At 40.6% G+C, this 27,236-nt stretch overlaps 1 protein-coding gene across 1 annotated transcript; it reads left to right on the forward strand.

Annotated features, from left to right (window-relative positions):
- LOC135462768 (endoplasmic reticulum aminopeptidase 2-like) lies at positions 1–27,236 on the forward strand. The gene is made up of 19 exons (XM_064740011.1): positions 1–292; positions 3,975–4,623; positions 5,915–6,194; positions 6,745–6,865; positions 10,174–10,328; positions 10,722–10,835; positions 11,663–11,797; positions 12,438–12,569; positions 13,171–13,346; positions 14,664–14,746; positions 16,184–16,314; positions 16,995–17,050; positions 17,918–18,065; positions 18,758–18,832; positions 19,964–20,067; positions 21,318–21,485; positions 22,214–22,354; positions 24,132–24,213; positions 26,075–27,236. The coding sequence occupies exons 1-19, from the start codon at positions 253–255 to the stop codon at positions 26,231–26,233; spliced, it is 2,949 nt and encodes a 982-aa protein (XP_064596081.1). The 5' UTR covers positions 1–252; the 3' UTR covers positions 26,234–27,236.

Raw genomic sequence — 27,236 nt, forward strand, 5'->3', positions numbered from 1 at the left:
TGCTAGCATCTGTCATAAATAGTGACAATATTTGGATTTTATTCGCTCTCTGTCGAAAAGCAATCCTTTCATTATTGCTGCACGAGCTTGGAGCAGTAAGAAAGGTGTGCTCTTTCGAAAAAAGAGCTGTGAAATTTTTTTTGGACGAGCTTAACCCCTGATTTCACGGTGTCTGTCAAATTTTCTCCGACGCCAGCATCAACCGCGGCGGCGTCGGGACATCGTTTGAGTAACACTGACGTAACAACAACAATGGAGGAAAACGACATCGAGGATGTCTCCTTTTTACCTGGTTTGTATACAGACTGGTTCAGAAAATTAGTGAAATTGTTATTAACAGATTTAATTCGGCACTAGCAGCATCTTGCGAAGCCGCGTGCTTTGAAAGATGAAACATGAAATTATCATTTCACTTTCTTCCGCTTGTTTTACAAGACAAATTTATCGAGTTGCATGTAGTTTGTTTTCGATTAGTTAATTTTGAAGGAAGTAAATAAGGTAACAGAGCATCAGGAGTCCACTGACACTGCCCTAACATTAGGTTTTGACAGAATTTTGTTCTGTTTTGAAATCAATATATGATTTGAAAGTGTAAAATGTATTATATTCCATGTATAATGTTTTGAAACAAAATGGATAAGATACAAGAATCATATACATATATATGTCTGAGAGTGTAAATATTTGCATTGTAGAAAGTAGCCCATGAAGACGTGCGATCCTGGACTTAAAAATACTAACTCTTTTATATTTGTATTGATGCTTGCATAGTCATGGTAGAGTCCCATTTGTGGCTAAAGGACGGATTGTGAAAGTCTGAACGTCGCGCAGAATCCCATGCCTGTCCAGATATTCCTTTACAATGCTTAGGGCCCTAGGGCACTTGGCTGTTCAAATCCTGAGATGTTGATTATCCCAATTGTAAAAATCCAACCTCTCCGCTCACTTCTGATTTACGAAATGGTTGCCATCTTCACGGCGCACATGAGCAGCCAGGTAGCTGGATATGAAACTATCCCTCCCTTCAGTTATGCTGGTTATGATGTCCTTTTGTTAGCCCCCTTGACTTTAGATGGTACAAATCGCATTAAGGTTCTCACGTCCGCGAATCAGCACATGATGTTGTTTTGACCTGTGTGACCTCCACAAATGAGGCCAGTATGGGTAAGCCATTTCGTAACCAGCTGCCTGGCCCCGCATGCCCTCCGTGTAAATGGCGGCCATTTCGTAAACGAGAAGTGAGTGGAGAGGTTAGAATTTACCTTTGGATATTTACCTTTGAGATAATCCACATCTCAGGATTTTAAGTCAGGTGCCCAAGGACCCTAAGCATGGTAAAAGAGTGGCTGGATGGGTGTGGGAGATTAGTGATCGGCCCTTTCCGAAATTTTACAATCCAGTACAAATATAACAGAGTGAAGCAAAGTCTTCCAAGGTTAAATATACAGAGTTGCATAAATTCCTCTTATTTGTTCAAGGGGCTTCCATGGCTCAGTTGGTTAGCACATTAGTGCAGTGTAATGACCCATGAGTCTCACCAATGCGGTCGCTGTGAGTGCCAGTCCAGCTCATGCTGGCTTCCTCCTCTATGTGGGGAGGTCTGCCAGCAACCTGCAGATGGTCCTGGGTTTCCCCCGGGCTGTGCCTGGTTTCCACCCACCATAATGCTGGTCGCCACCCTATAAGTGAAATATTCTTGAGTACGGTGTAAAACACCAATCAAATAAATCAAATAAATAAATCTTATTTGTTCACATCAGCACCACCTGTGTATGTGTTAAGTCTCACTCTGTGATGAATAAATATGGTGCTTACAAGGCTATCCTTAAAAACTTCTTAGTTATGTAAGTAACCCATCCCTATCAGAAAAATTAGGGTAGGTAACTAGTGAGTTTTTTTTAAAAATTCTGTCTAAGGTGACACAAGGTTTATTTGGTGTTTTTTGTGAAAGCTGCCACGAAAAAAACTCAAAATTGAAATAAAACTGAATATCCACTATGACCTTGTTATTTCGTTCAGCCTTGTTGGGTTTTTTTTAATGATTTTCCTGGATTTCAAGGCTTTCCGATCATGGAAATTTGTCTTTAAGAGGAAAAATTGCTGGTATAATCCACAGTTTCCACAAATTGAAGGATTTTAAAGTTTTATTGCTGTACACTCTGACGACATTGAAAAAAAATTTTATTCTGCCTGTAAAACAACAAGTTGAAATTATTGTGGCCTAAGGAACAAAAGATAGGGATATAAAGAAATTAGTGTAGACAGAGAAAGAAGAAGAAAAACCCAATAAAAACTTTAGAATTAGGCCCTGTTTTGGAGGGTTGGTTAGGTTGGACACAATAACCATACTTTGAGTGATTCCCCAGATAAGTGATTTTATAGGCAATAACATTATAGTTATGAAATCATGGTATGAGATTTTTATTTTTCCCTCATAATATTCGTTAAAGAAGAATAACCAAATTGATGCATCAGTAGTAAACAGTGCTCACTTTCAAGCATGTTTGTGTATTTAAGGTAGTGAAAAATAGCCAGTAGCCCCAAAATAACACAGCTTGTTTCAGATAGTGTTGTCAGTGTTTTTTTTATGCTTTATGACGCTTTATATTTCCATTTCACTACCATGAATTTGTGCTTGTTGGAATGGGTAATTTTGTAGATTGGAAAAATACTTTTCAGAACCTTTGAAGTCATTTATTTATTAACATGTATTATGGTGTGTGATTTGCCATGCTGTACGTTACAATATTTCATTTCAATGATGACAGTCGAGTTTCACTACATGTAGGTGTTAATCACAAACTAGCTCCTGTTATTATAATACCCCTGTATTTACACAGCTGAATACAGGAGCAGCTGTACCACTAAGAGCTGAATTCCCAGATCATTGGCTGAAATTTCACCTTAAAAAGTCCTGTTTTAGAGGATTATTTTCATAAAATATCAGTTTTGGTGGTCTATCCTACATTTACCCCTGTATGAAATCACACCTGTGTAAGATCAATAGACAAAAATCACACTACCTTCCAATTTACACCTTTGTAAGATCTATAGAACTGTCAGCATTAGGCAAAATGAGCAAATTTTTAGGTGATCTACAACATACCAGATTTCCAGGCAGCATTGAGCCCATATATGTGGTGACATCTGTCCAGAGAATAAACAGGATTTCACCAAACATATGTAGGTTTTGTTGTGTATTATTCCCATTAGCTTTTATCGGCCATTCACCACTCTATTGTATGCCACAACTGAATGCTGGGGTCTAAGATGTATATGTCAGGCAGGTACAGTGTACATGATAATTACTATGTACTTGTATCCTATATGATTGGATCTAAATCTACATGCAGTGTATAAAATGAACAGATGTTATTAGTTTTATCTTAACTACACTCTACTGTATATCAAGTGGGCCAGAAAAACGATAACCATCGTAAATATTCAACTATTCAAAATGTGAACACAAAACATTTGATATTTCACCCACATTATTCTAATAATAAACTTTAAACACCTTTCATCACATTCATAGATCAAATTGTGTGAAAACAGAAGTAGGCTAAACATGTTTAACATGTTTAATACACTTTCGAACAACTGAGCTGTATGAATTCTTGCTTGGAATAAATCAGTCAGTGATTGAGTCAGGCATGAGCATGAGATTTGTCCTCTTTTTGGAGGAATTCTTCTTGATTTATACTAAAAATGATTCAGAAAAATGTTCATGATTTTATTCAGAAATGCTAAAAATGTCAAAATTATGAGTATGATGTATACTTTTCATCTTTTTCATCCCAGTGTGTCTCGTATGTGTTCAGTGGATTGATAAGTCTGAGTGTGTTAATCAGTCAGTGAGTGGGTTAATCAGTCTGTGAGTGGTTTAATCAATCAATCGATTGGTTAATCAGTCTGTGAGTGGGTTAATCAGTCAGTGGATTGGTTAATCAATTGGTACATCTTCATTGTTTCAGGAGACACCCGTGCTCACAAGAAATCTGTGTATGAGCCGTCGGGCTCTCAACGGTGTCGACAGATCATCTGCAGTCGCAACAAGGCCATGGCAGCAACTATCGCTACTGGGCTCGTCATTCTTGCTGTTGCACTATTCGCTGCTTTCGCGCGACCCGTTCTCCACCCATCATGCCCTGTGGCTAGCTATTTTATCAATCAGTCAACCACTGAAACTCCCGTTCCCATAACCACAACGCCAGAACTCGCCACCAATGGGAAGCCGTTTCCGTGGAAGAAAATTCGGCTTCCACGAGACGTCATTCCCGAATGGTACCACATCCATATGCATCCGAATCTCACAGAGTCCTGGTTTCGAGGAAATGTCGAAATGCACCTCAGAGTGCTGAAAGCAACAAATTTCATTGTGTTTCACGTCAAGGAGATGAACATCACCAGCTACAGCTTGAAATTTGATAAGACGGATGGAGAAGAGATTAGTGTTGTGGAAGCTCTGGAGTATAAGAAATTTGAACAATATTATCTGGGTCTGGATCGCACCTTGACGAAGAACGAACAGATTTTGCTGAGAGTAGAATTCAGGGCTAAGCTTGTGAGCAAACTGGCAGGGCTTTACAAGAGCATGTACCATACTAAAGACAACCAGACCAGGTAAGTCAGGCCATGCAAAAGTGCGTTTGTCATTTCATTAGCAATTTTTTCCACCAAAAGAAAAATAACAGATGACGGCTGACTGTTATAAAATTGCCACACCCATATAGTAAAATCTCATGTCCACATTGCCACACCCACTAAGTAGAATCTCACGTCCACACTGCCACACGAACTAATTAAATTCCCACGTCCACATTGCCACACCCACGAATTAAATTCCCATGTCCACATTGCCACACCCATTAAGTAAAATTCCACGTTCACGTTGCCACACCCATAAAGTAAAATCTCATGTCCACATTGCCACACCCATAAAGTAAAATCTCAAGGCAATAGGCAACAATTTCGGACTAATAGCCAGCAGACTTGTGCGTGTATTCTGCTGCTGTTATCTCCACTTGGGTGTTTATTTTTTTCATCTACTTCTCAGTGATATGATGGCTTTTTCAGCCACTGACAAGTTGAGCAATTTAAAATATGTCACTTCTGTTTTCTTTTGTCTTTTTTTTTCCCAGCATAATCATGATTGGAAAACAAATACAATGTAGTGTATTGAATGGGTTATGACAGCCATGTTAAACTGACATTGAAGATATCAACTTTCACTCTACAGCGTGTAAAAAAAAAATTGTGGCTCAAATCTGTTTGGAGGACCCATAAAAGGTAGAGGTGACAATCCCACCATTCACTGTCTTCCCGTATGATAAAATATTAATACATGTAGTGGAAGATTTGACATGTTTGAGATAGGATATCTGGAATAGTCAGGAGATGTTACAAAGAGTGGAAAGCTAGAGTTCAACACAACTTTTAGTATAGCTGTTGGCTTAATAGCAGGTCACGTTTGACTTCATTTTGATAATCAGTCTTACCAGCCATAGGTACATGTTCGTGTTTAGGTCTTTATTTCTGTTGTTTTTTAGCTGAATCTGCAGCTGAACTCCCTCAGATTTGCTGTGCGAGAATCTTGCGCTATGATGCTGATGCGCCACGTTAAAGTTATAATGCATGTAGAAAGAACACCGAATTTCTAGATTCCAAGTTATTAACAGAGTAATGATGTTTTAAACTCCGTGTTCACTTTCCCGGTGGAGGTAGAGTAGGGAGGAATTGAAAATTGGAGGTGCAACTTTTGTTCATTTTGAAAATTATTTTTGTCACTTTACCATATTTACAGCGTTTATGAGAAACTACTGGGATTCCCGTAGTGTGGTTTTGGCGAGTCATGAGGAGAAAAGAAAGCCCTGATGTTGATATACTTATGTATACTTATGTATGCTGTTTTCAGAGTTATAGCCACAACTCATTTTGAAGCAACAGATGCTCGTGCTGCATTTCCCTGTTTTGATGAGCCAGACATGAAAGCGAACTTCAGTCTATCAATGGTCAGAGACATGCATCACATCTCTCTGTTCAACATGCCTCTCCTGAACAGCACCCCCTACAAAGGGAGTGCACTCCTGATGGAGGACAAGTTTGAAACCAGTGTCAAGATGAGCACATACCTGGTGGCTTTTGTGGTCTGTGACTTTGCCAACCTGACAGATTATACTAAGTCTGGTGTCATGGTAACTATGCATTTCTGATGATACTTAAAACTACAGTTAAAAAAAAATGCATGTTCAGTTGCTATAATTTTGTATGTATCCATAGCATTTTGACATTTACAGTAGCATCGGGTTCAGAAACAAAGCAGCCATTAGCATTTCAAACTGATTTATGTTGTCAGGCAGTAGTCATAGGTGAAGCTGCGGCATTAACATTACATGTAGTTTGGTGTAATCCAGTTAGCCTTCCAAAAAAAGTGCCCTGTACTAAAGCTTTTATTTTTCTTCTGTCTCAATGTTATTTTCCTTTTCATGAGTCATAATTAAAAAAAAAAAAAAAACAATCCCTTCCAGCCTTCCTTAATATTTTTCTGATATTGTTGGATTAAACCTAGCAAAGAATGATGAGAAGGATGGCCTTCTTTGATCTTTGAATTGTGATAATCCTCACCATCCTTTATTTAGGTGCGGGTTTTTGCTCCTACCGATGTGATTCAGCAGGCCAGAGTGATGAGAAGGATGGCCTTCTTTGATCTTTGAATTGTGATAATTCTCATCATCCTTTATTTAGGTGCGGGTTTTTGCTCCTACCGATGTGATTCAGCAGGCCAGGTTTGCTCTGGATACTGCAATCCAGATCCTGGATCATTATGACACATTCTTTGGGATCAAGTATCCACTACCTAAGCAAGGTAAGATCCTGAAGTAATGTTTAGACACCTGTCACACATACAAATATGTGGGTAACACTGTACGGCTTAGTCAAATAAGATGACCCTGTTGCAGCAGACCCTATTCAAATCTGGCAGCCACTGCTTGGTCTGCAAACTTACAGGTATCACTAGATTGGTGACTTCTTTTACTACATACACTAAGAGATAGAGGATGCACAGTAAATGATGAAGTGTGCGAGATTTCTGAAGGCTATTGATGTTGTATTTGCTATGTATCTCTTTCTACAGGTACATATATAAATTCACCACAGTGTTTAGTGCCAAGCGTTGTGGAAGTTGCTGATTTCATTGGGACGGTTTTGGAATGTATAAGCATTATAGATTTTACTGGAAAACTGCTGTATCATTTAGTTTATTGTTATTAATTAATTGTTAGTTTGTCAGGACCCTTAAACTTAATATTTCAGGTAAAGCTATTAAAATACATGTGGGGTTGGCAATTTAACAGGCTTTTCTTCAGATTTTCGTTTAAAGATTTTAATGCTTAATGATTATCATACTCAACATCTCACAAAGAATAAATTTTAAAATCTGAATGGAGTAGGTAGAAGTCAGATAGCTGTCTACAGTTTTTGATATTAAGGAGTTATTTAAAGTAAGCTTATGCCATGTTATGATCAGAGATTTTGATACACATGTATGTATAGGGATCCAGTGCAAGATGTATTTGACCCCTGTGGAATTTGTACATATTTCTCAATGAGTTTTATGATGAGTATAATCCTCTTGTAAGGAAATGTGGACAGAGAGCATTCAGAATCTCCAGCACTCTTCTTTATGATTGGGTCTAAATCCACTTAACCCAGGGCTAGGGCCTGTATATTCATTGAATGTGTTGAATTCATTTATTTCATTGGTGTTTTACGCCGTACTCAAGAATGTTTCACTTATACGATGGTGGCCAGCATTATGGTGGGTGGAAACCGGGCACAGCCCGAGGGTAACCCCTGACCATACACAGGTAGCTGGAGGACCTTCCCATGTATGCCCGAAGAGGAAGCCAATATGAGCTGGACTTGAACTCACAGCAACCGCATTGGTGAGAGACTCCTGGGTCATTACGCTGCGCTAGTGCACTAACCAACTGAGCCACAGAGGCCCCGTGTTGAATTAGATCACCATATTGGATATATGAGGAGTTACAAGATACATATTTTATTATTGACAACATATAAACTAGAATGGTACACAATTTGAATACTGATCCAGCATCATTGAAAACTGTTGACTGCTTTTCTAGGCATGATTCTGCCACTATTCTGTACTTCATATATTTTCTTTGGTGATTTTTGTTACATTTAGATGTCGTTTTTAGAATTGGCCTAGCGATTATTTTCCTGGTATGCAGGTGTTTTGACACATACTTGTAGATTTTGCTGACTGGCCCAAATATGATATAAATGACATGCATGTGATGTAATAAAGTAATTAAAATGTACATGTACACTAATGAAGAGAGTTAAAGTGCTTGCTGGTTGCAACTCGACCAGTGAGATTGCGTGTTTGTATCCATCTCCTCCGCTTCAGCTGTGACTTCGTGTTTGTATCCAGCTCCCACCATGCCCACTGCTTCAGTCTCGACTGTGTGTTTGTATCCAGCTCTCACCATGCCCACTGCTTCAGCCTCGACTGCGTGTTTGTATCCAGCTCTCACCATGCCCACTGCTTCAGCCTTGACTGCGTGTTTGTATCCAGCTCCCACTGCTTCAGTGGCAACTGTGTGTTTGTATCCAGCTCCCCTGCTTCAGCAGCAACTGTGTGTTTGTATCCATCTTCTGCTGCTTCAGCTGCAACTGTGTGTTTGCATCCAGCTCCCGCTGCGATTGCGTGTTTGTATCCAGCTCCCCTTGCTTCAGTGGCAACTATATGTTTTTATCCAGCTCCCACTGCTTCAGCTGCGACTTAGTGTTTGTATCCGGCTCCCCTTGCTTCAGCCGCGACTGCATGTTTTTATCCATCTCCCGCTGCTTCAGCCGCGACTTCGTGTTTCTATCCAGCTCCCGCTGCTTCAGCCACGACTTAGTGTTTGTATCCAGCTCCCCCTGCTTCAGTCGCAGCTGCATATTTTTATCCAGTTCACACTGCTTCAGCCGCGACTTCGTGTTTCTATCCGGCTCCCGCTGCTTCAGTCACGATTTAGTGTTTGTATACAGTTCCCCCTTGCTTCAGCTGCGGCTGCATGTTTCTATCCAGCTCCCCCTGCTTCAGCCACGACTGCATGTTTTTATCCAGCTCCCCCTGCTTCAGCCGCAACTTCGTGTTTGTATCCAGTTCCCCCTGCTTCAGCAGCAACTGCGTGTTTGTATCCAGCTCCCCCTGCTTCTGCCACGACTGCGTGGTTCTATCCTGCTCCGACTGCTTCAGTTGCCACTGCGTGTTTGTATCCAGCTCCCCCGCTTCGGCCGCGACTGCGTGTTTGTATCCAGCTCCCACTTCTTCAGCCGTGACTGCGTGTTTGTATCCACCTCCCACTTCTTCAGCCATGACTGTGTGTTTTTATCCACCTCCCACTTCTTCAGCCGTGACTGCGTGTTTGTATCCACCTCCCACTTCTTCAGCCATGACTGCGTGTTTGTATCCAACCCCCACTGCTTTAATGGCAACTGCGTGTTTATATCTAGCTCCCCCTGCTTCAGCCTTGACTGCGTTTTTTTATCCAGGCTCCCTGGTTGAGCCGCAACTGCGTGTTTGTATCCAGCTCCCACTGCTTCATTGCCAACTGCGTGTTTGTATCCAGCCCCCCCTTGCTTCATTGGCGACTGCGTGTTTGTATCTAGCTCCCAGTGCTTCAGTGGCAACTGTGTGTTTGTATCAAGCTCCCACTGCATCAGTGCCAACTGCGTGTTTATCCAGCTCCGCTTGCTTCAGCTGCGACTGCGTGTTTGTATCCAGCTCCCCAGCTTCAGCTGCGACTTCGTGTTTGTATCCAGCTCTTACTACTTCAGCTGCGACTGCATGTTTGTATCCAGCCCCCTTTGCTTCAATGGCGACTGCGTGTTTGCATCCAGCTCCCACTGCTTCAGTGCTGACTGCGTTTGTATCCAGCTCCGCCTGCTTCAACTGCGCTGTGTGTTTGTGCCCAGCTCCCCCTGCTTCAGCCGTGACTGTGTGTTGGGAGGTTTGTCTGCTGTTTACTCCAGCTTCAACCACACATACATGTAAACTATCTTATAAGTGAAACGTTTTGTAGAATAAATGTGATGTGTTGTTGAATAGCCATGGATTGCTGTACAAAGTGATACTGACTGTTTGCTTTTTCGATACAGACCTGATAGCAATCCCAGACTTCGCTGCTGGAGCCATGGAGAACTGGGGACTGATTACCTACAGGACAACGTCCATCTTGTACGACCCAGGGGAATCCTCCACCGCCTCACAGCAGTGGGTCGCCATCGTCGTGGCCCATGAACTCGCCCATCAGGTAAAGTCCACATAAACATATCCTTGTGGTGAAGGGGACGGTGGGAAATTCTAATTCGTGGCGTGGTGTCACTGCTTTAGCACAGCATAGTAGTTGGTGCCAATCTTTGCCGCCCTTCTGTGTAGTATTGGACATTGATTTGAAACAAACCTGTTTCCAGTTGGTGAGCAACACTATTGCAGGAAATTGTAGGAAAACTTACATCAGCAGGCTTGTGTAGATGGTGCATCAGTTGAATCAGCAGGTTTGTGTAAATGGTGCATGAGTTGAATTTTGAGACTTGTATCAATATGTATTTTCAGATTCATTTCTTGTGGCGCTAAATGTACATATAGGTCAGTTTCCAACATATGCCGGGAGTTGCTGTGTCATCTTAGTGCTTTTCTTTGACAGTGGTTTGGAAACCTGGTGACCATGAAGTGGTGGGATGACCTGTGGCTTAATGAAGGGTTTGCCAGCTTTGTGGAGTACCTGGGAGTGGAGAGTGTGAAACCAGAGTGGAAACTGGTGAGTAAGACATATGTTGAGCGAGAACCTGAGAGTGGAGAGTGTGAACCAGAGTGGAAACTGGTGAGTAAGACATTTGCTGAGTGAGAACCGGGGAGTGGAGTGTAAAACCAGAGTGGAAACTGGTGAATAAGACATTTGTTGAGTGGGCACCTGGGAGTGAAGAGTGTGAAACCAGAGTGGAAATTGGTGAGTAAGACGTGTTGAGTGAGAACCTGGGAGTGGAGTGTGCGAAACCAGAGTGGAAACTGGTGAGTAAGACATATGTTGAGTGGGGACCTGGGAGTGGAGAGTGTGAAACCAGAGTGGAAACTGGTGAGTAAGACATATGTTGCGTGGGAACCTGGGGTTGGAGTGTGTGAAACCAGAGTGGAAACTGGTGAGTAAGACATGTGTTGCATGAGAACCTGGGAGTGGAGTGTGTGAAACCAGAGTGGAAACTGGTGAGTAAGACATATGTTGAGTGGGGACCTGGGAGTGGAGAGTGTGAAACCAGAGTGGAAACTGGTGAGTAAGACATGTGTTAAGTGAGAACCTGGGAGTGGAGTGTGTGAAACCAGAGTGGAAACTGGTGAGTAAGACGTGTTGAATGGGGACCTGGGAGTAGAGAATGTGAAACCAAAAGTTGCGTTGCCTTATTATTTCATTTTTCTCACAAGATGATTTCAGTAGGGAAAGTGGAGTGTTTCGTGATTGAATTCAAACCCAGTAAAAACAATGGAATAAAGAGTTAAACATTTTATTACTGTAATTTAATCTAGTAAAGGTGTTTGATGGCATCCAGCAAATTAATTGTTTCTTTATGGGTTACATATATATATTTCCAGTTTGACCAGTTTGTGGCCCAGAACCTGTTGGGGGCCCTGAACCTGGATAGCCTGAGTAACTCTCATGCAATACAAATCCCGGTGCACAATCCCAACCAGATCAATGAGATATTTGACTCCATTTCATATGACAAGGTAAGATTGGACCTGACAGTGGACAAACACCAAACACCCCCACACAGCCATTTTGTCTAGCTGTCTGGTATTAAATACACCTTCTGTGTGTTGTACATGTGTGTATAAAGTTGTGTTTTTTTTTTTGACTTCTACAAGCCTATGTATGCTTCTGGTAATTTGCCCCCAGACCACTCTCCCCCCCCAGTGTATCCCACCAAATGACACCACCACCGACCCCCCTGCCCTCACCCACGCTTCCCCCACCAAAAGTTAGATACATCAAAATATCTTATTAAGGGATGAACTTGACTGTTGTCTTTATAATGAACTGTACTTTAATAAGCAATGCTTAACACGTGGATTCATTCAATGGTAATTTCGTATTGTAGCAGTGCACGTCTTATGTGTATAAACCCCATCATATTCAAATTGTTTCCGGATATCTGTCATTTTGAAGAAATCATGTTTTGGCCTATAGAATGAAAACTAAGAACACTAGAATGCTGGGACCTGCACCAAATTATAGCCCATAGTCTGTTCTGTCATCAGTATGCTAACAGATTTGAGCCACAATTAATAGTTTGAACAGAGCAGTGGAGATGAATTCATGCAAATTAATGAAACTTAAGTTGTTTTTCTTCTTTTCTCTCTTCCACAGGGATCTTCTATACTGAGAATGTTGCAGAACTTTGTTGGGATGAAGAAGTTCAAGGCTGGTTTACACAACTACCTGAAGGACTTCAGTTACAGTAACACACAAACTTCAGACTTGTGGGATGCTCTGTCTCAGGTAAGGCTTCTACATCCACAGCTGGCTCTCATCATGAAATCAGTGGTTCAAATCCAGCCCTGGTATATGATATCTCGTCATGAACTTATATTAATGCATTAATAGTGCTTGACAGCTGATAAATCAGCCTACATTAAGAAACAAAACTTTCTAATTCCATGGAGTTATCACATAGTATTTGCTTTATTTGAAAAGATAGACCAGAATCTGTAAATAACATGCTATATAAATATGTACCCAGACATTGTGTTGTTTTTTGCACAAAATAATGTAAGGTAACTTATGATAAAATTTTTTGTTTGAAATAATTTTTTGTTTGGATGAATGATCATGGACAAAAGTTTATATTCAGTTTGCACTGGCTGTCCTTCAGTGGTTTCCTCCACTATATGAAATGTGACTACTGTCCCAAGAGTGCAGTTTCGTTATGGTGCAGTCATAAACCAAATTATTATTAAATCACATGGACCAAAATTTATGAATATCGTACCACAATTTTGGGCTTTAGTCAGACCTACAAGAATAATACAGGACTACAGATTAAGATGAAGTCTTAACCGTTTCATGATGCTCTGTTTTATCCATCCGTCCTATCCCCTAGGTGGCTGATATATCTGAGCTTGATGGGGATGTGAAGACAGTGATGGACACATGGACTCGGCAGATGGGGTACCCTGTGGTGACCCTCACTAGGACAGGGAACAAGATCGAGGCAACACAGGAGAGGTTCCTTCTCTACGCAGGGGAGACAGTCAATCCTGTCACCTCACCGTTTAAGTAGGTGCTGCTGGAAAACTAAATGCAACCACAAGAAATTTCAACTGGAGTGTTGTGTGAATAAATTAAGAAGTTGCTGTCGATAATTACTGTATTTGACCTAATGTTTGGTCTGTAAAAATGCACTGTTCACAAGTACATGTGCATAAAGGCCTTAGCCAGCTCATAAGTTTGTCTGATAAAAACTTAGTGATGCTTCACAAAGAACTAAGTGACCCCATGAGGTGGATGAATCAGTCAGAACCAAGGAAATTGTTTCACTTTGGAAATGATAAATTTTTAGGTAAAGTACAATAGTTCTACCAGGTTTGAGAGCAATCACAGCAAGTGTTCTAAATAATGACCATTTTCCTGTAGGCATTAGCTCAAGCTATTTTGAGAGTGATGTGCATGTAACTTGCCACGTTGAAACTTCATGTTATTGAATTATTTATTTATTTATTTGATTGGTGCTTTACGCCGTACTTAAGAATATTTCACTTATACGACGGCGGCCATCATTATGGTGGGAAGAAACCGGGCAGAGCCCGGGGGAAACCCATGACCATCTGCAGGTTGCTGCGAGAGCCCAGGGGAGTTATTAAATTAAGAAATTGGTATCCATACATGTGAGCCAATGCTCTTTGTTAATCATCCACCCAACTTCTAGAAAATTTCGAATGAAATAAGTAGCTTAAGGGAGCTTGGCAAAACACCTTTCCACCATTAATAGCAGAAGTTGAAAACTTCATCATGTGTGATGCATGTACACATCATTCAGGTTTCGGAGTCAGCCATTATTATTTCATCATGGCCATAAGCTCATCACTGAATCTTGTACACAGCGAAGACTTGACCCCATGGTACTGACTGGTTCTGGACCAGCATCATTTTTTGAACACACCGGCCCCGATAGCACAGTTGGTAGAGTGTCCGCTTCGGGAGCGGTAGATCCAGGGTCAATCCTGGGTCGGGTCACACCTAAGAACTTAAAAGAGGAAATTGTAACTTCCTTGCTTGGCGTTCAGCAGGAAGAGGATAGTGCAATGACTGGTTGACTTGTATCAGCATAACAGCTCGGGCGAGGTGCCTTACTTGCCTTCAGTAAGTCGTCGCAGTGAAGAAGCACTAGATAAAAGAGTGATGGAAATCTGTCCTGCTACAAGGAGGCACATTACATGCACTCTGAGGATTCCTTCATCCTCATATGACTGAAAAATTGACATTAAACTCCAAGCACTCACTCATATTTAATTTACATGTCTGAGATTGAATCTTTTTATAGTGAGCATGTTATAATAATTCGATGTGTAATGAACTCTCCTGTTTTCCCTTCAGTTACAAGTGGTATATTCCGTTGAACTATATCTCCTCTGAAGAGATCACCCCTGCTTCCTCTTTGTGGATGAAACTTAACTCAGGTTAGTCTGTTGTATTTCTCTTCGAGTTGGAGTTAAAAAGCAGTTTGGTTTTGAAAGTGGAGGATGACCTTTTGTGTTGACCAAGATGGCAATGTCCGACATCATCTACGTTGATTCACTGAATAATGATAAATGTGCATTATTCACTTGCCAGTCAGGTTCCGCTTTGAAAGCTATCGTGTTCGGCGACTAGGCAAGGAATATTTTGCCTGTATACCCACGGAGTTAGGGACGCATGTGCTGGTAGATAGTTACCATGGTTGACAATGTACCAGTCAGTAACTCTTCTTGACTTCATTTTCAAAAGAGTTCTAATGATGCAACAGCAACATGTGGAAAAATCTGCTGGTAACATCTTTCTGAGAGAGTGAATTGACACTCCCTTACAAACTGAATAGAAAATAAATAACTAGCAGTTCACCAATGCTAGATATTTTTCTCTCAGCTCAACTAACGTCCCCAATCAAACCTGGTGTTCTTCTTCTCATTGTGTGCCGCAGGCTGCTCAGCGGCAAAACATCCATGAGAACACAGGGAGTGTTGGCTGAAGTACCAGTATTATTTCAAGCAAAAATGTCTGTAATGCTCTTCATTGTGACGAATTCGTGGTACCAGCAGGTTGCGTGGGTATACAGCCTGACATTTGCAAATATCAGGCCGTATACCCACACAGAATATCTAATATATAGACAGGTTATGTTGTGAATCTTTTGATGAAACCAAGCATTATCTTCATATAAAGACTGATTATGTTCCTTTTATAATGAGAAAAGTCCTTTTATAATGAGAAAATTTCCTTTTATAATGAGAAAAGTCCTTTTATAATGAGAAAATTTCCTTTATAATGTGAAAAGTCCCTGTATAATGAGAAAATTTCCTTTATAATGTGAAAAGTCCTTTTATAATGAGAAAAGTCCTTTTATAATGAGAAAATTTCCTTTATAATGTGAAAAGCCCTTTTATAATGAGAAAATTTCCTTTATAATGTGAAAAGTCCCTGTATATTGAGAAAAGTCCCTTTATAATGAGAAAAGTCCTTTTATAATGAGAAAAGTCCCTTTATAATGAGAAAAGTCCTTTTATAATGAGAAAATTTCCTTTATAATGTGAAAAGTCCCTGTATATTGAGAAAAGTCCCTTTATAATGAGAAAAGTCATTTTCTCCAGATCTCATTTTACCTTCAGTTTGTACGTTTTGTACATTGGGCAAATGTTTTATTTATTATTTATATATTGTATTCGAGTATTGTTGCACACCATGCTTTAGAAGTTTGCTCTGATATGACGGTGGTCAATTTTGTGGGCAGATGAAACTGGAAGCTTGGTGTAAACCACTGAACCTGTGGCAAGTTACTGATGAACTTTCCCATGTGTAATGCTGTAATACATGCTATATTGATGCAACACAAGTATGTCTGTTAATACTCCTGCCTACAGCATCTTTCACTGTTCCGCCCGAGACAACATGGATCAAGGCAAACTCTGGGATGTACGGATTTTACCGTGTGAATTATGATGAGAGCATGTGGGATGAGTTGATCACAGTCCTCAAGTCTGATAACCACCAGGTACTACACACTCAGTAAATGGTGCATAAGTATAGTTTCTGACCAATTTAGATGGGAGAAGCATATTTGGATCAGTTGATCAAGCTCAGTAAATGGTGCACAAGGTATAGTTTCTGACCAGTTTAGACGGAGAAGCATATTTGGATCAGTTGATCCCCCAAAAAATGGTGCACAAGGTATAATTCTGACCAGTTTAGACTGAGGATCATATTGGGATCAGTTGATCAGACTCAGTAAATGGTGCACAAAGTATACATGTAGTTTCTGACCAGTATAGACTGAGGATCATATTGGGATCAGTTGATCAGACTCAGTAAATGGTGCACAAGGTATACATGTAGTTTCTGACCAGTTTAGACTGAGGATCATATTTGGATCAGTTGATCCCCAAAAAATGGTGCACAAGGTATAATTTCTGACCAGTTTAGACTGAGGATCATATTGGGATCAGTTGATCAGACTCAGTAAATACTGGATAAAGGCACCTGTATAGTTTGTGAGTTCTACCTTCCTGTTAGACATCGGAGTTTAACAGCAAAATTAGGTGATACAGTGTCAGGTGTTACTTTAATATCAGTCAATGAAATCCTGACATTTCACCGTTACATGAAAAAATACACGCACATTTATAATATGTTATTTTCTATTAAAAAATCTGTCTATGATTGTGATAATTACAGGTGTTCTCAGCTGGAGACAGAGCCGGGCTCATTGATGATGCCTTTGCTTTATCCAGGTGAGCCTGAAACATAGGATATTGACAGCTACAGATTATACCTGGTTCACACGGGCAATTAAGCCGGTTTAAGTGTGAAAGTGGCTTAAAGTATACGTGAATAGGTATATAAAACAAAGAGTATGGTTTTATTAAACAAAACAAGACAGATATGGTAAGAAACAATTTTGACTCATTTTTCTTCATAATCCCTCTGTTCTATGCATATTTTCCATCATGGTCAGAAATGAACATATGAGGATCATGGGTCCCCGAATTCGGGCTCCCCTCAGCCCCCCCCCCCCCCCCCCCCCCCCCTCCACCACCACTATCCTTCCACCAATCACTCAAATGCCTCAGATGCATATTTTTTATGCTGAGCTGGTTTAAATCTGATTGTGCAATTGGAAAAAATCCATGAACTGGGTTAAATTTAAACTGGTTCAGATTTGACTGTCTGGGATATTAGAGTGGACTACCTTGTGGCTCAGTGCTCTAAAAGGTCTCTGAGGTCCCTTAAGACATGCTGGATCAAATGTGGCAGAAAGGATAATGACATTTCCAGAGCCAAGAGAAGAAGGGCTTGTCAGGAAAATGTGTCTGTCCCATCATGAGAGTAATGTATGACCATCATGTAACTATCATTAAAGCAGAGTCATATCTAGAGACAATCATTGACAAGCTGTATTAAAACTTGCAAGTAAATTGAACAATAATATGATGGTTTTTACAAATTTCTTTTTATTCATAGTTACTTTTTATAAAATTGATTTATTCACAGTCACATTGTGCCTGTTATGATTGGGGTCAGACACATCAGAACCTCCACTGTATGGCTCTGTTAACTTTGTTATCCTGCTCTTAGTTTATTTGCTGCGTTTATTCCAGGGCTGGCCGCATGAAGATAACAACGGCCCTGGACCTCAGCACCTATCTTGTCCATGAGCAGGATTACGTCCCTTGGGTGGCCGCCATTGACAATTTGGATTACATCGGTCACAGATTGCTGGACAGACCAGCGTATGCAGACTTCAAGGTGCCGTCAGCTGTTCTCTTTCTAGAATAGAATTGGGTAGATCAGCCATTTACCTCTATAATGTTATGGGTTTCAAACCGGGGGCTTCTGTGGCTCAATCGGTTATGCGTAATGACCCAGGAGCCTCTCACCAATGCAGTCACTGTGAGTTCAAGTCCAGCTCATGCTGGCTTCCTCTCCGACCGTAAGTGGGAAGGTCTGTCAGCAACCTGTGGATGGTCGTTGGTTTCCCCTGGGCTGTGCCCGGTTTCTACCCACCATAATGCTGGCAGCCGTCGTATAAGTGAAATATTCTTGAGTACGGCGTAAAACACCAATCAAATAAAATCAACGGGTTCAAACCCATATTGCTCTTGTTGGTTTGGCTTTCATGAGGTAATAGTTTAACGGTGGTCAGGGCCAAATGAAGCACAATGTAGAGTATTGGAAAATTGAGCGTGTAAATTTAGGTAATGATGAAGATTTTTCATCAGAGACTGTTTTCAACATGCTGGGATTGTACAAATACCTACATTGCTCAGATCTCCAAAAGAGCTTAGTGACTGTTGCATAGCTGAGTGTTCAATACTGGAAGAAGTCATTCATGGAAGGCAAGTCATTCACTGAACACGGCGTGGCAGATATTATGTATTGTCAACACATAGTTGTATAAACTTCGAAACTGTAAATAATAACTATTATTCTGCTTTCAGGAGTACTTTTTGAACCTGCTGAGTCCAATTATAGGTAAACTGGGTTGGGAAGACAAAGGATCTCACCTGGACAAGTAAGTGGATGGGTTTTTAGTGTGAAGATCAAGAAAGTCAGAAGTACTGGCACAGCGATCTAATGTGTTCTGACAAAAGTCAACTAGCTCTTGACGCGTGTAATTGCATGTTTGATGATAGCTACCGCTGTTTTGGTTGCAGCTTTAAGTCAGCCTGGGCCTTGTCTGGTACCTGGTATGATATAGCAGTTTTCCATGGACACACTCTATCTGATTTCCCCAGGGTCTGATTTTCCTAAGGACCTGGTTTCCTTGGGGTTTGTCAGTTTGTCCAGATCTTACTGGTTTCTTCCACCCATAAACCTGAACACCATCATAGATAAAGTGAAGGTATCATGTAGTCTAACATGAAGCACCAGGCCCATTGATTTATTTATTCATTTGACTGGATTTTTTTTCTGTACTCAAGAATATTTGTGTTGTACAATGGCGGCCAGGTTTATGGTCAGAGGAAAACTGGGAAGAGGAAACTGGGCAGAGCCAGGGAAAACCCACCGCCATTCTATGCATTTTTTGTGCACTAAATAATTGCATGTACTGAGTTGTTCTTGCCAGGATGTTTTGTCTCGGAAGTTTATTTATGCTTATTACAATGTGTATTGGTTGTGTGTAGAGTAGACCCCAGTGTGATTTAGGTTACCAGAAACTGTTGATGTTAACCTTAGAGAATGTAGTGCTCTAAACCTCAGGTAGTGTATGTATGTAGGGTTATGTGGGTTCACCTCCAGATTGAGACAGCCAGGGGCCTCCATGGCTCAGTTGGTTAGCGCGCTAGCAGAGCGTAAAGACCCAGGAATCTCTCACCAATGCGGTCATTGTGAGTTCAAGTCCAGCTCATGCTGGCTTCCTCTCTGGCTTTAAGTAGGAAGGTCTGACTGCAACCTGTGGATGGTCGTGGGTTCCTTCCACCATAATGCTGGCCCTCGTCATATAAGTGAAATATTCTTGAGTATGGCGTAAAACACCAATCAAATAAATAAATAAATGAAACAGCCAGTATGCTGCATGCGTTTCAGTGTCTGTTGTCTCAAACTATTCTTGTGTACTTGTGCAGCTGTCACTACCAGACACAGTATTTCCTATCTGTCATACGTGTATGAGATACATGTAGTCATTATTGATGTTTCCAGGTTTCCTGAGACAAATGGTGTTAAGAGAGGCGGTGTACTTGGGACAGGGGAGTGCTGTACCAGAAGGGAAGAGACACTTTGACCAATGGATGAACGAAGGGAAAAGGTACATAAAACCTTTACGTTTACTATAACCTGTCTTTAATATTCATGTTCATGGTAAGCCTTCACAACAGTTAAAAAAGGTGTTACCTGGTGTCAATAGAAGGGAAGGACGAGAGCTAGGCTCTGGCAAAGATGTGAGGTGAGAGGAGAAGTGGTTGTTGCTCTGTTAGAATGATTAGTGTGCTGCATGTACCCTCTGAACTCTACAGTCTGGACCCTAACCTGAAGAGTGTGATATACCAGCTGGGAGTTCAGTATGGGGGAGAGAAGGAGTGGGAATTTTGCTGTGTTATAATGTTTAATGTACTACTCTCTGTTGATACAGTCTGGACCCTAACCTGAAGAGTGTGATATACCAGGCTGGAGCTCAGTATGGGGGAGAGAAGGAGTGGGAATTTTGCTGTGTGATAATGTTTAGTGTACTACTCTCTGTTGATACAGTCTGGACCCTAACCTGAAGAGTGTGATATACCAGGCTGGAGCTCAGTATGGGGGAGAGAAGGAGTGGGAATTTTGCTGTGTGATAATGTTTAGTGTACTACTCTCTGTTGATACAGTCTGGACCCTAACCTGAAAAGTGTGATATACCAGGCTGGAGCTCAGTATTGGGGAGAGAAGGAATGGGAATTTTGCTGTGTGATAATGTTTAGTGTACTACTCTCTGTTGATACAGTCTGGACCCTAACCTGAAGAGTGTGATATACCAGGCTGGAGCTCAGTATGGGGGTGAGAAGGAGTGGGAATTTTGCTGTGTGATAATGTTTAGTGTACTACTCTCTGTTGATACAGTCAGGACCCTAACCTGAAGAGTGTGATATACCAGGCTGGAGCTCAGTATGGGGGAGAGAAGGAGTGGGAATTTTGCTGTGTGATAATGTTTAGTGTACTACTCTCTGCTGATACAGTCTGGACCCTAACCTGAAAAGTGTGATATACCAGGCTGGAGCTCAGTATGGGAGAGAAGGAGTGGGAATTTTGCTGTGTGATAATGTTTAGTGTACTACTCTCTTTTGATACAGTCTGGACCCTAACCTGAAGAGTGTGATATACCAGGCTGGAGCTCAGTATGGGGGAGAGAAGGAGTGGGAATTTTGCTGTGTTATAATGTTTAATGTATTACTCTCTGTTGATACAGTCTGGACCCTAACCTGAAAAGTGTGATATACCAGGCTGGAGCTCAGTATGGGGGAGAGAAGGAGTGGGAATTTTGCTGTGTGATAATGTTTAGTGTGCTACTCTCTGTTGATACAGTCTGGACCCTAACCTGAAGAGTGTGATATACCAGGCTGGAGTTCAGTATGGGGGAGAGAAGGAGTGGGAATTTTGCTGGAAGAGATATCAAACAACGAAAGTTGCATCGGAGAAGAAGCTGATGTTGTCAGCATTGGCTGCCACTCGAGACACACAACTTTTGACACGGTAAGGGAGTACGATATCAAAAACAAGTTGTCTCTGATTATGCCATTGTCATTGTATTGCATTGTTTTTGGTCATAGAGAACATGCTGGTTGTACAATAGGCCCTTGTTGGCAATACAGTTCGGTGGTCATCCTTCAAAAATACCTCATGTACATGTAACTCTTGACTGATAAAGTCACTTGTTTGAATCAAGCTTTAGTCTATTCAACAATAGTTTTACGTGAGGAGGTTTGTTAGGTTCCTGGTGAAGTGCAGTGGTTTCTCCAGGCATGACTGTCTTTTGCAAGAAGTGAACAGTTATTGATAAGTTTGTCATCAAAGACTAATTGTGTCAGTGCATCAACTGTGGTTTGTCAAATGTGTGGTTGATAATTTTCTTGGAATTGCTGTTTTTTCTCTGATATTTCCACGACAGTCTGGACTCGGATAAGATCTGCTCTCAGGACTGCACTCTGTTATGATCTCCATGTTTCTCCTGAGATATCTCCACCATAGTCTGGACACGGATAAGATGCATTCTCAGGATTGTACTGTCTGTTATGATACCTTTCTGTTTCTCCTGAGATATCTCCACCATAGTCTAAACACGGATAAGATCCGCTCTCAGGATTGTACTGTCTGTTATGATACCTTTCTGTTTCTCCTCAGACATATCCACTATGGACTGGGATAAGATCCACTCTCAGGATTGTACCGTCTGTTATGATACCTTTTCTGTTTCTCCTCAGATATCTCCACTATAGTCTGGACTCAAATAAGATCCGCTCTCAGGATTGTGCCAGTGTGATAGGGAGTGTGGCCGTTAACCCTTCTGGAAGGCTGTTGGCATGGCGATTTGTCCGGCAAAACTGGGCCACCATTCTGGAGAGGTAGGATGAAAAAAAAACAACAAGAATAAACGGAAAAAATAAAGCAACAAAAAAAAGTGGGTGTTACTGGTTGAGACCATGTCAGGACTTTAATGAATGTATGGGATTGAAAGTGTTAAATCACACTCGGAGTTGATCTGTGTTTATCATGCAGATCATGCAGATCAGGCAGATCGAACAAACCATTGTTGAAATGCAATTTAAGCAAATATTTTTGGACCATAAATGTAGGAGCTACAACCAAGAATTCCTGATGTAAAATTGTAAAATTTAAACTTGCATAGACTAGACCGAATATTGCATTAAGGCTTCAATTTTGACTTGAAATTACCTCAGTTTGTGTAGACTTAAGCCCTAAAAATTAACTTGTAAGCCTTTGTACTTCCTTGTTTGCATTCAACAACATTGTACAAGCTGTCAGAACGGAAGGACTTGAAGTGATATCATGGGCATGGCATCTCGGTGAGGCAGCACTATGAACAAGCTACCCTCTAGTCAACCCTTGAAAGCACATTCTATGCTTGAATTTTGTTAGATGTTGCTTTAGGCCTTGATTGTCCCTGCAAAAACGGTTTATATTTTGGGATAATTTCTTGGATTATGTATGACTTGGACTGATAAACAAGGTACCTGAATACATGTATATTGTAGCATGCATTAATCTCTACAATAAGGTTTTGTGTGAAAATGAAAGCGCTGAAAAAAATATACATCCTTTGTAATGTAGCACCATAGATGTAAATGTGAAGACAAAAATACCATGCTGTTACAAGGATGACGTGTCCTGGTTGGTGTCTTCAGTGTGATGGTTTTGTAATGTAGCAGTGGAGATGTGAAGGCAGTGAGACTATGCTGCTGTGTGTACATGTACACCTACAAGAATGAGGTGTCCTATTTAGTGTCTTCAGCGTGATGGTTTTGTGATGTAGCAATGGAGATGCGAAAGCAACGAGACCATACTGCCACAAATAAAACACCATCATTATATTACCCATATACAACTACATGTATTACAGATTTAAATTGCTGACTTCTGAAAACCATTAATATTATCCATTATTATATATTTGATAATGAATTCTTTGTGTTAAGCGTGCTCTCACATCCGTTTGGAAGTTTGAATGGAATTCTGACCGGCTTTAACACAATGGAGATGTACAATGAGGTACATGAGGTATTAGAGGGATTCAGGTTCTTGTTGAACTTTTCTGATTAAAATGGCACAAAATTTTTTGTTTTATCACATGGCATGATTCAAAGACACAGGCATTTTATGTGATATGAAAATGTGAATGCAGTATTTTTATAATACATGAAGTGTACAAATTTGTAAGGTATCCAAGCAAGAGATATTGTCCCAAATGTGCGTGAATGTAGTGCGTGAAATATCCCTTCAGAAACCATGACATTTCCTCTTGATGTGAAGGGTGCATTTATAATAAATGGGATGGAGAGCATCATTTCTCTCAAATGTGGTTACACCAGAGCTTCTGCATTCAGGGCGAAAATGTTAAAAATATTTGTTTATCGAACAGAGAAGCCAAGTAAGATTTTTTCTCTTTGTTCACAAAATTTTGATGCCTGAATAAACTGAAGTTGTCATGTGGTGAACATTCAACCTTTTGTACCGTTTTACAGAGTTACAGTATATGCATTTTTTTTGGTTACTATGGTGACGGTCTGCACTATCTCGTTTTGTTTGCTGTTTATAATGTTATGTTCATCGTTTTGTGCGTGTTCTTTTTTCCCCCCCTGCTTTTTCTCACCTGTGGTTCAGGATGGGCAGTGGACTGTTTACAGGGAGCCGCATCATTCGTAGCATTGCCTCCTCCTTCTCCACACAGTTTGATTTTGATGAGGTAAGGTTGCACAGGTCTTCATGGTTTTCATGATTCTTCGTTGTTTTCGTAATTTCTTCACACCTGGGGAGCAGGATATGGTTCAGGCTCTGGGATCACAAAGCCGATGTTTTAAATTTAGCTGCTCAGTTGGTTAGCGCACTAGCGCAAGGAAATGACCCAGGAACCTCTCACTAATGCGGTCGCTGTGAGTTCAAGTCCAGCTCATGCTGGCTTCCTCCCCAACTGTAAGTGGGAAGGTCTGTCAGCTTCGTGGGTTTCCTCCCATCATAACGCTGGTCACTGTCGTCTAAGTGAAATACTCGAGTGCGACGTAAAACACCAATCAAATAAATAAATAAATCAAATAAACTTAGCTAAGTCAGACTTAGTCTTAACTTTTCACAGTAATACTGTATCTTAAATTTCTGATTATACACTAATTTCAGTTTTATCATGAAAGTGTATGACAACTCTTTTTTAATAGATTTTAACTAAAACCAAAACATATAGGATTTTTTTTCACAACTTTGTACATGCTGGTATATTATGAGCTTTCGGCTGCAAACTGCTGCCATAATCAAATAAAAACACACACAGTTTGGTTCACTTACCTGCTACATATATACAAGCAAATTTGAGAATGCATTTCATAGCTTTGGCAGGTGAGCAGCATTATGTACAATACATATACGTACAAACAGGTTTCGCATGCTGGAAACAATGACCATACACAGACAGTATGGTGTGATTTTACAAAGAGAGGAAAATAAATAGATGAAAAGGAATTGACCCAACTAGAAATAAATCTAAGTTAAATCTAAGTCTGACTGAAGTCTAAAACAGCATCTGAAACCGACAGCAGCAGAGTTAAGGTGAATGACTTGATCCCAACCACAGGCACATACAGGTTCAGCGGGGGGGGGGGTGGGGGGTGTACCTTGTCCTGTGCAGTGGTGCAAACCGGATTGGCCTTAATGATTGTTCTGCTGTATGGCATTGTACTACATTACCAGTTTGCCCACATCACAAAAATAGATGTGAATAATAGACTACACAGCTTGGACCCGAATTGCATAATTCATGTACCTTAATAGGTGGTAGAGATTCATTTGCAGCCTTCAACAGAGAATTCCTAGATTCCCCCTCTCTCATTGTTAGAAAATTTTTGGTGACAGCGGTCAGTCACGCTTTTGTCGCCATTGTACTGTCTTAGGTTGAAGACTGTTGGATTTTCGCCAATATGGTATACATGTTTGTACATGTATGTCACCTGTGGGAGTATTGATCAGTAACTTGCCAAAGGTTGATTGTTTAGTTAAGGTGTGGAAGTATTGATCATTAACTTGCTAAAGGTTGATTGTTTAGTAAAGGTGTGGGAGTATTGATCAGTAACTTGCTAAAGGTTGATTGTTTAGTTAAGGTTTCCTCCTGTCTATACTCCAACAAATAAAATTAAAATGTTAAAAAGTAAACGTACTTTAGTACTTTATCAGGTGTTTTTCTGGACAAAAATTAGCTTATCTATTCCAGCAATATTATTGTGTGACTTCAATTTTTCTCTCCCTGTTTATAGTGCTTAATATGTACCAAAATGTTCTAAATGTACATATACATTTCACTCAACAAAACACACTAAAGTTATAGGTTATCAAGTAACCTGTCCACATTTGCTGCAGTCTCCTGGGTTAAACTTGTTCTGTACGCGATATAGCCGCGGTATTGCGATGTGGCATGAAACCATATCCGTGCAGCCATTCCGTCAGTCATTCACTGTTCTTTTCTGCTTACCTGTTGCCACAAGTATTCTCCATGTGAAAATACCAGCAATGTTATATCGTCATTACTTTCAGTATATATGCTGTTGTTGTTGATGTTTTAGGTGGAATCTTTCTTCAAGGATCGAAATGTAGGGTCTGGTGAAAGGGCCGTGAAGCAGGCACTGGAGAGCATTAAGATGAACATGCAGTGGCTGGAATCTCACGAGAAAAGTGTCTCCGAGTGGCTTCATCAACATAAGAACATACCTCAAAATGCTTAGTGGGTAAATTTATCAACACAACAACATACCATAAAATAAATCGTGGCCGAATTAATCAGAACAAAATTGTATAACAAAATCTTTAAGTGTCTAACTTCATCAGTACAAAAACATAAACAGAAACAGAAAAATACCACAAAATGCTTAATGCCTTGTTTCGTCAGAACTAGAACATAAATGCTTAGCTGCAATCCACGCCAGTACAGGAACATAAAAGACAATTTACACATAAAATATACCAGACAGTCATGAAAGACGAACCTGAAGATATCTCCACATTTGCCTGATCTGACGCTAAAAAAAGATGATGTAGTTTGTAGCCAGATTGTGGTCGAATGTGAGTGTTCTGTGTCATGGGTGATGTAAGGAGGACAATTGATGACACTGTGTTTGCTGAAGAGTCGTCCAAGAGAAAAAAAGCAGAAGCAAACGTTGGGTTTTGATCCCGTGAGATTCTGTCAATTTTCTCAATAAAACATATACACACTAGGTGCATCAGGATAACAGCCCCTAAATATGGCCCTGTTTCTCAACCTAAGAAATCGTAGGTTATAAAATTGATTGTAACATGGCAACATATGCATTTAGCTGCAACATGGTAACATACACTGCATGGGTTTAGCTTTTGTTGCCACGATGTGATCCTCCGCTTGTGTTCATATTGTCTTCCCAGGGTATTGTTCTCAGACCTGAACCAAAGCATTACACGCTGAAAACTGACGTTCTGTTATATATACATTTAACCTTAATACTGTATAATCTAACATGTTGACCGTAGTAGAGGAGGGAAAGCATTTATATTTATAAATTAACGCTATTTAAAGTGGGTGGAATTCAAACCTTTACACATTCATATAGTTCAGTGATAATCAGATCAAATCATATAGGTGTATTCCTCATTATCAGTGTTAAAACTTTGGTAACGATTCTACATCCTCTTGACAGTCGTTACACAGCATAATATTTTAACATGTTTGCACACTCACATTTAACACCGATTTAA

The sequence above is a fragment of the Liolophura sinensis genome, chromosome 2, assembly GCF_032854445.1.
Source record: "Liolophura sinensis isolate JHLJ2023 chromosome 2, CUHK_Ljap_v2, whole genome shotgun sequence".
NCBI lineage: Eukaryota > Metazoa > Mollusca > Polyplacophora > Chitonida > Chitonidae > Liolophura > Liolophura sinensis.

What these genes read in the sequence shown, in the direction of transcription:
- LOC135462768 (XM_064740011.1), top strand. Translation starts at nt 253, where the DNA reads ATGGAGGAAAACGACATCGAGGATGTCTCCTTTTTACCTG. An exon ending in ATACTAAGTCTGGTGTCATG is followed by an intron (nt 6,195 to 6,744) that starts GTAACTATGCAT and finishes TCCTTTATTTAG; the next exon opens with GTGCGGGTTTTTGCTCCTAC. An exon ending in TGGGCCACCATTCTGGAGAG is followed by an intron (nt 22,355 to 24,131) that starts GTAGGATGAAAA and finishes CCTGTGGTTCAG; the next exon opens with GATGGGCAGTGGACTGTTTA.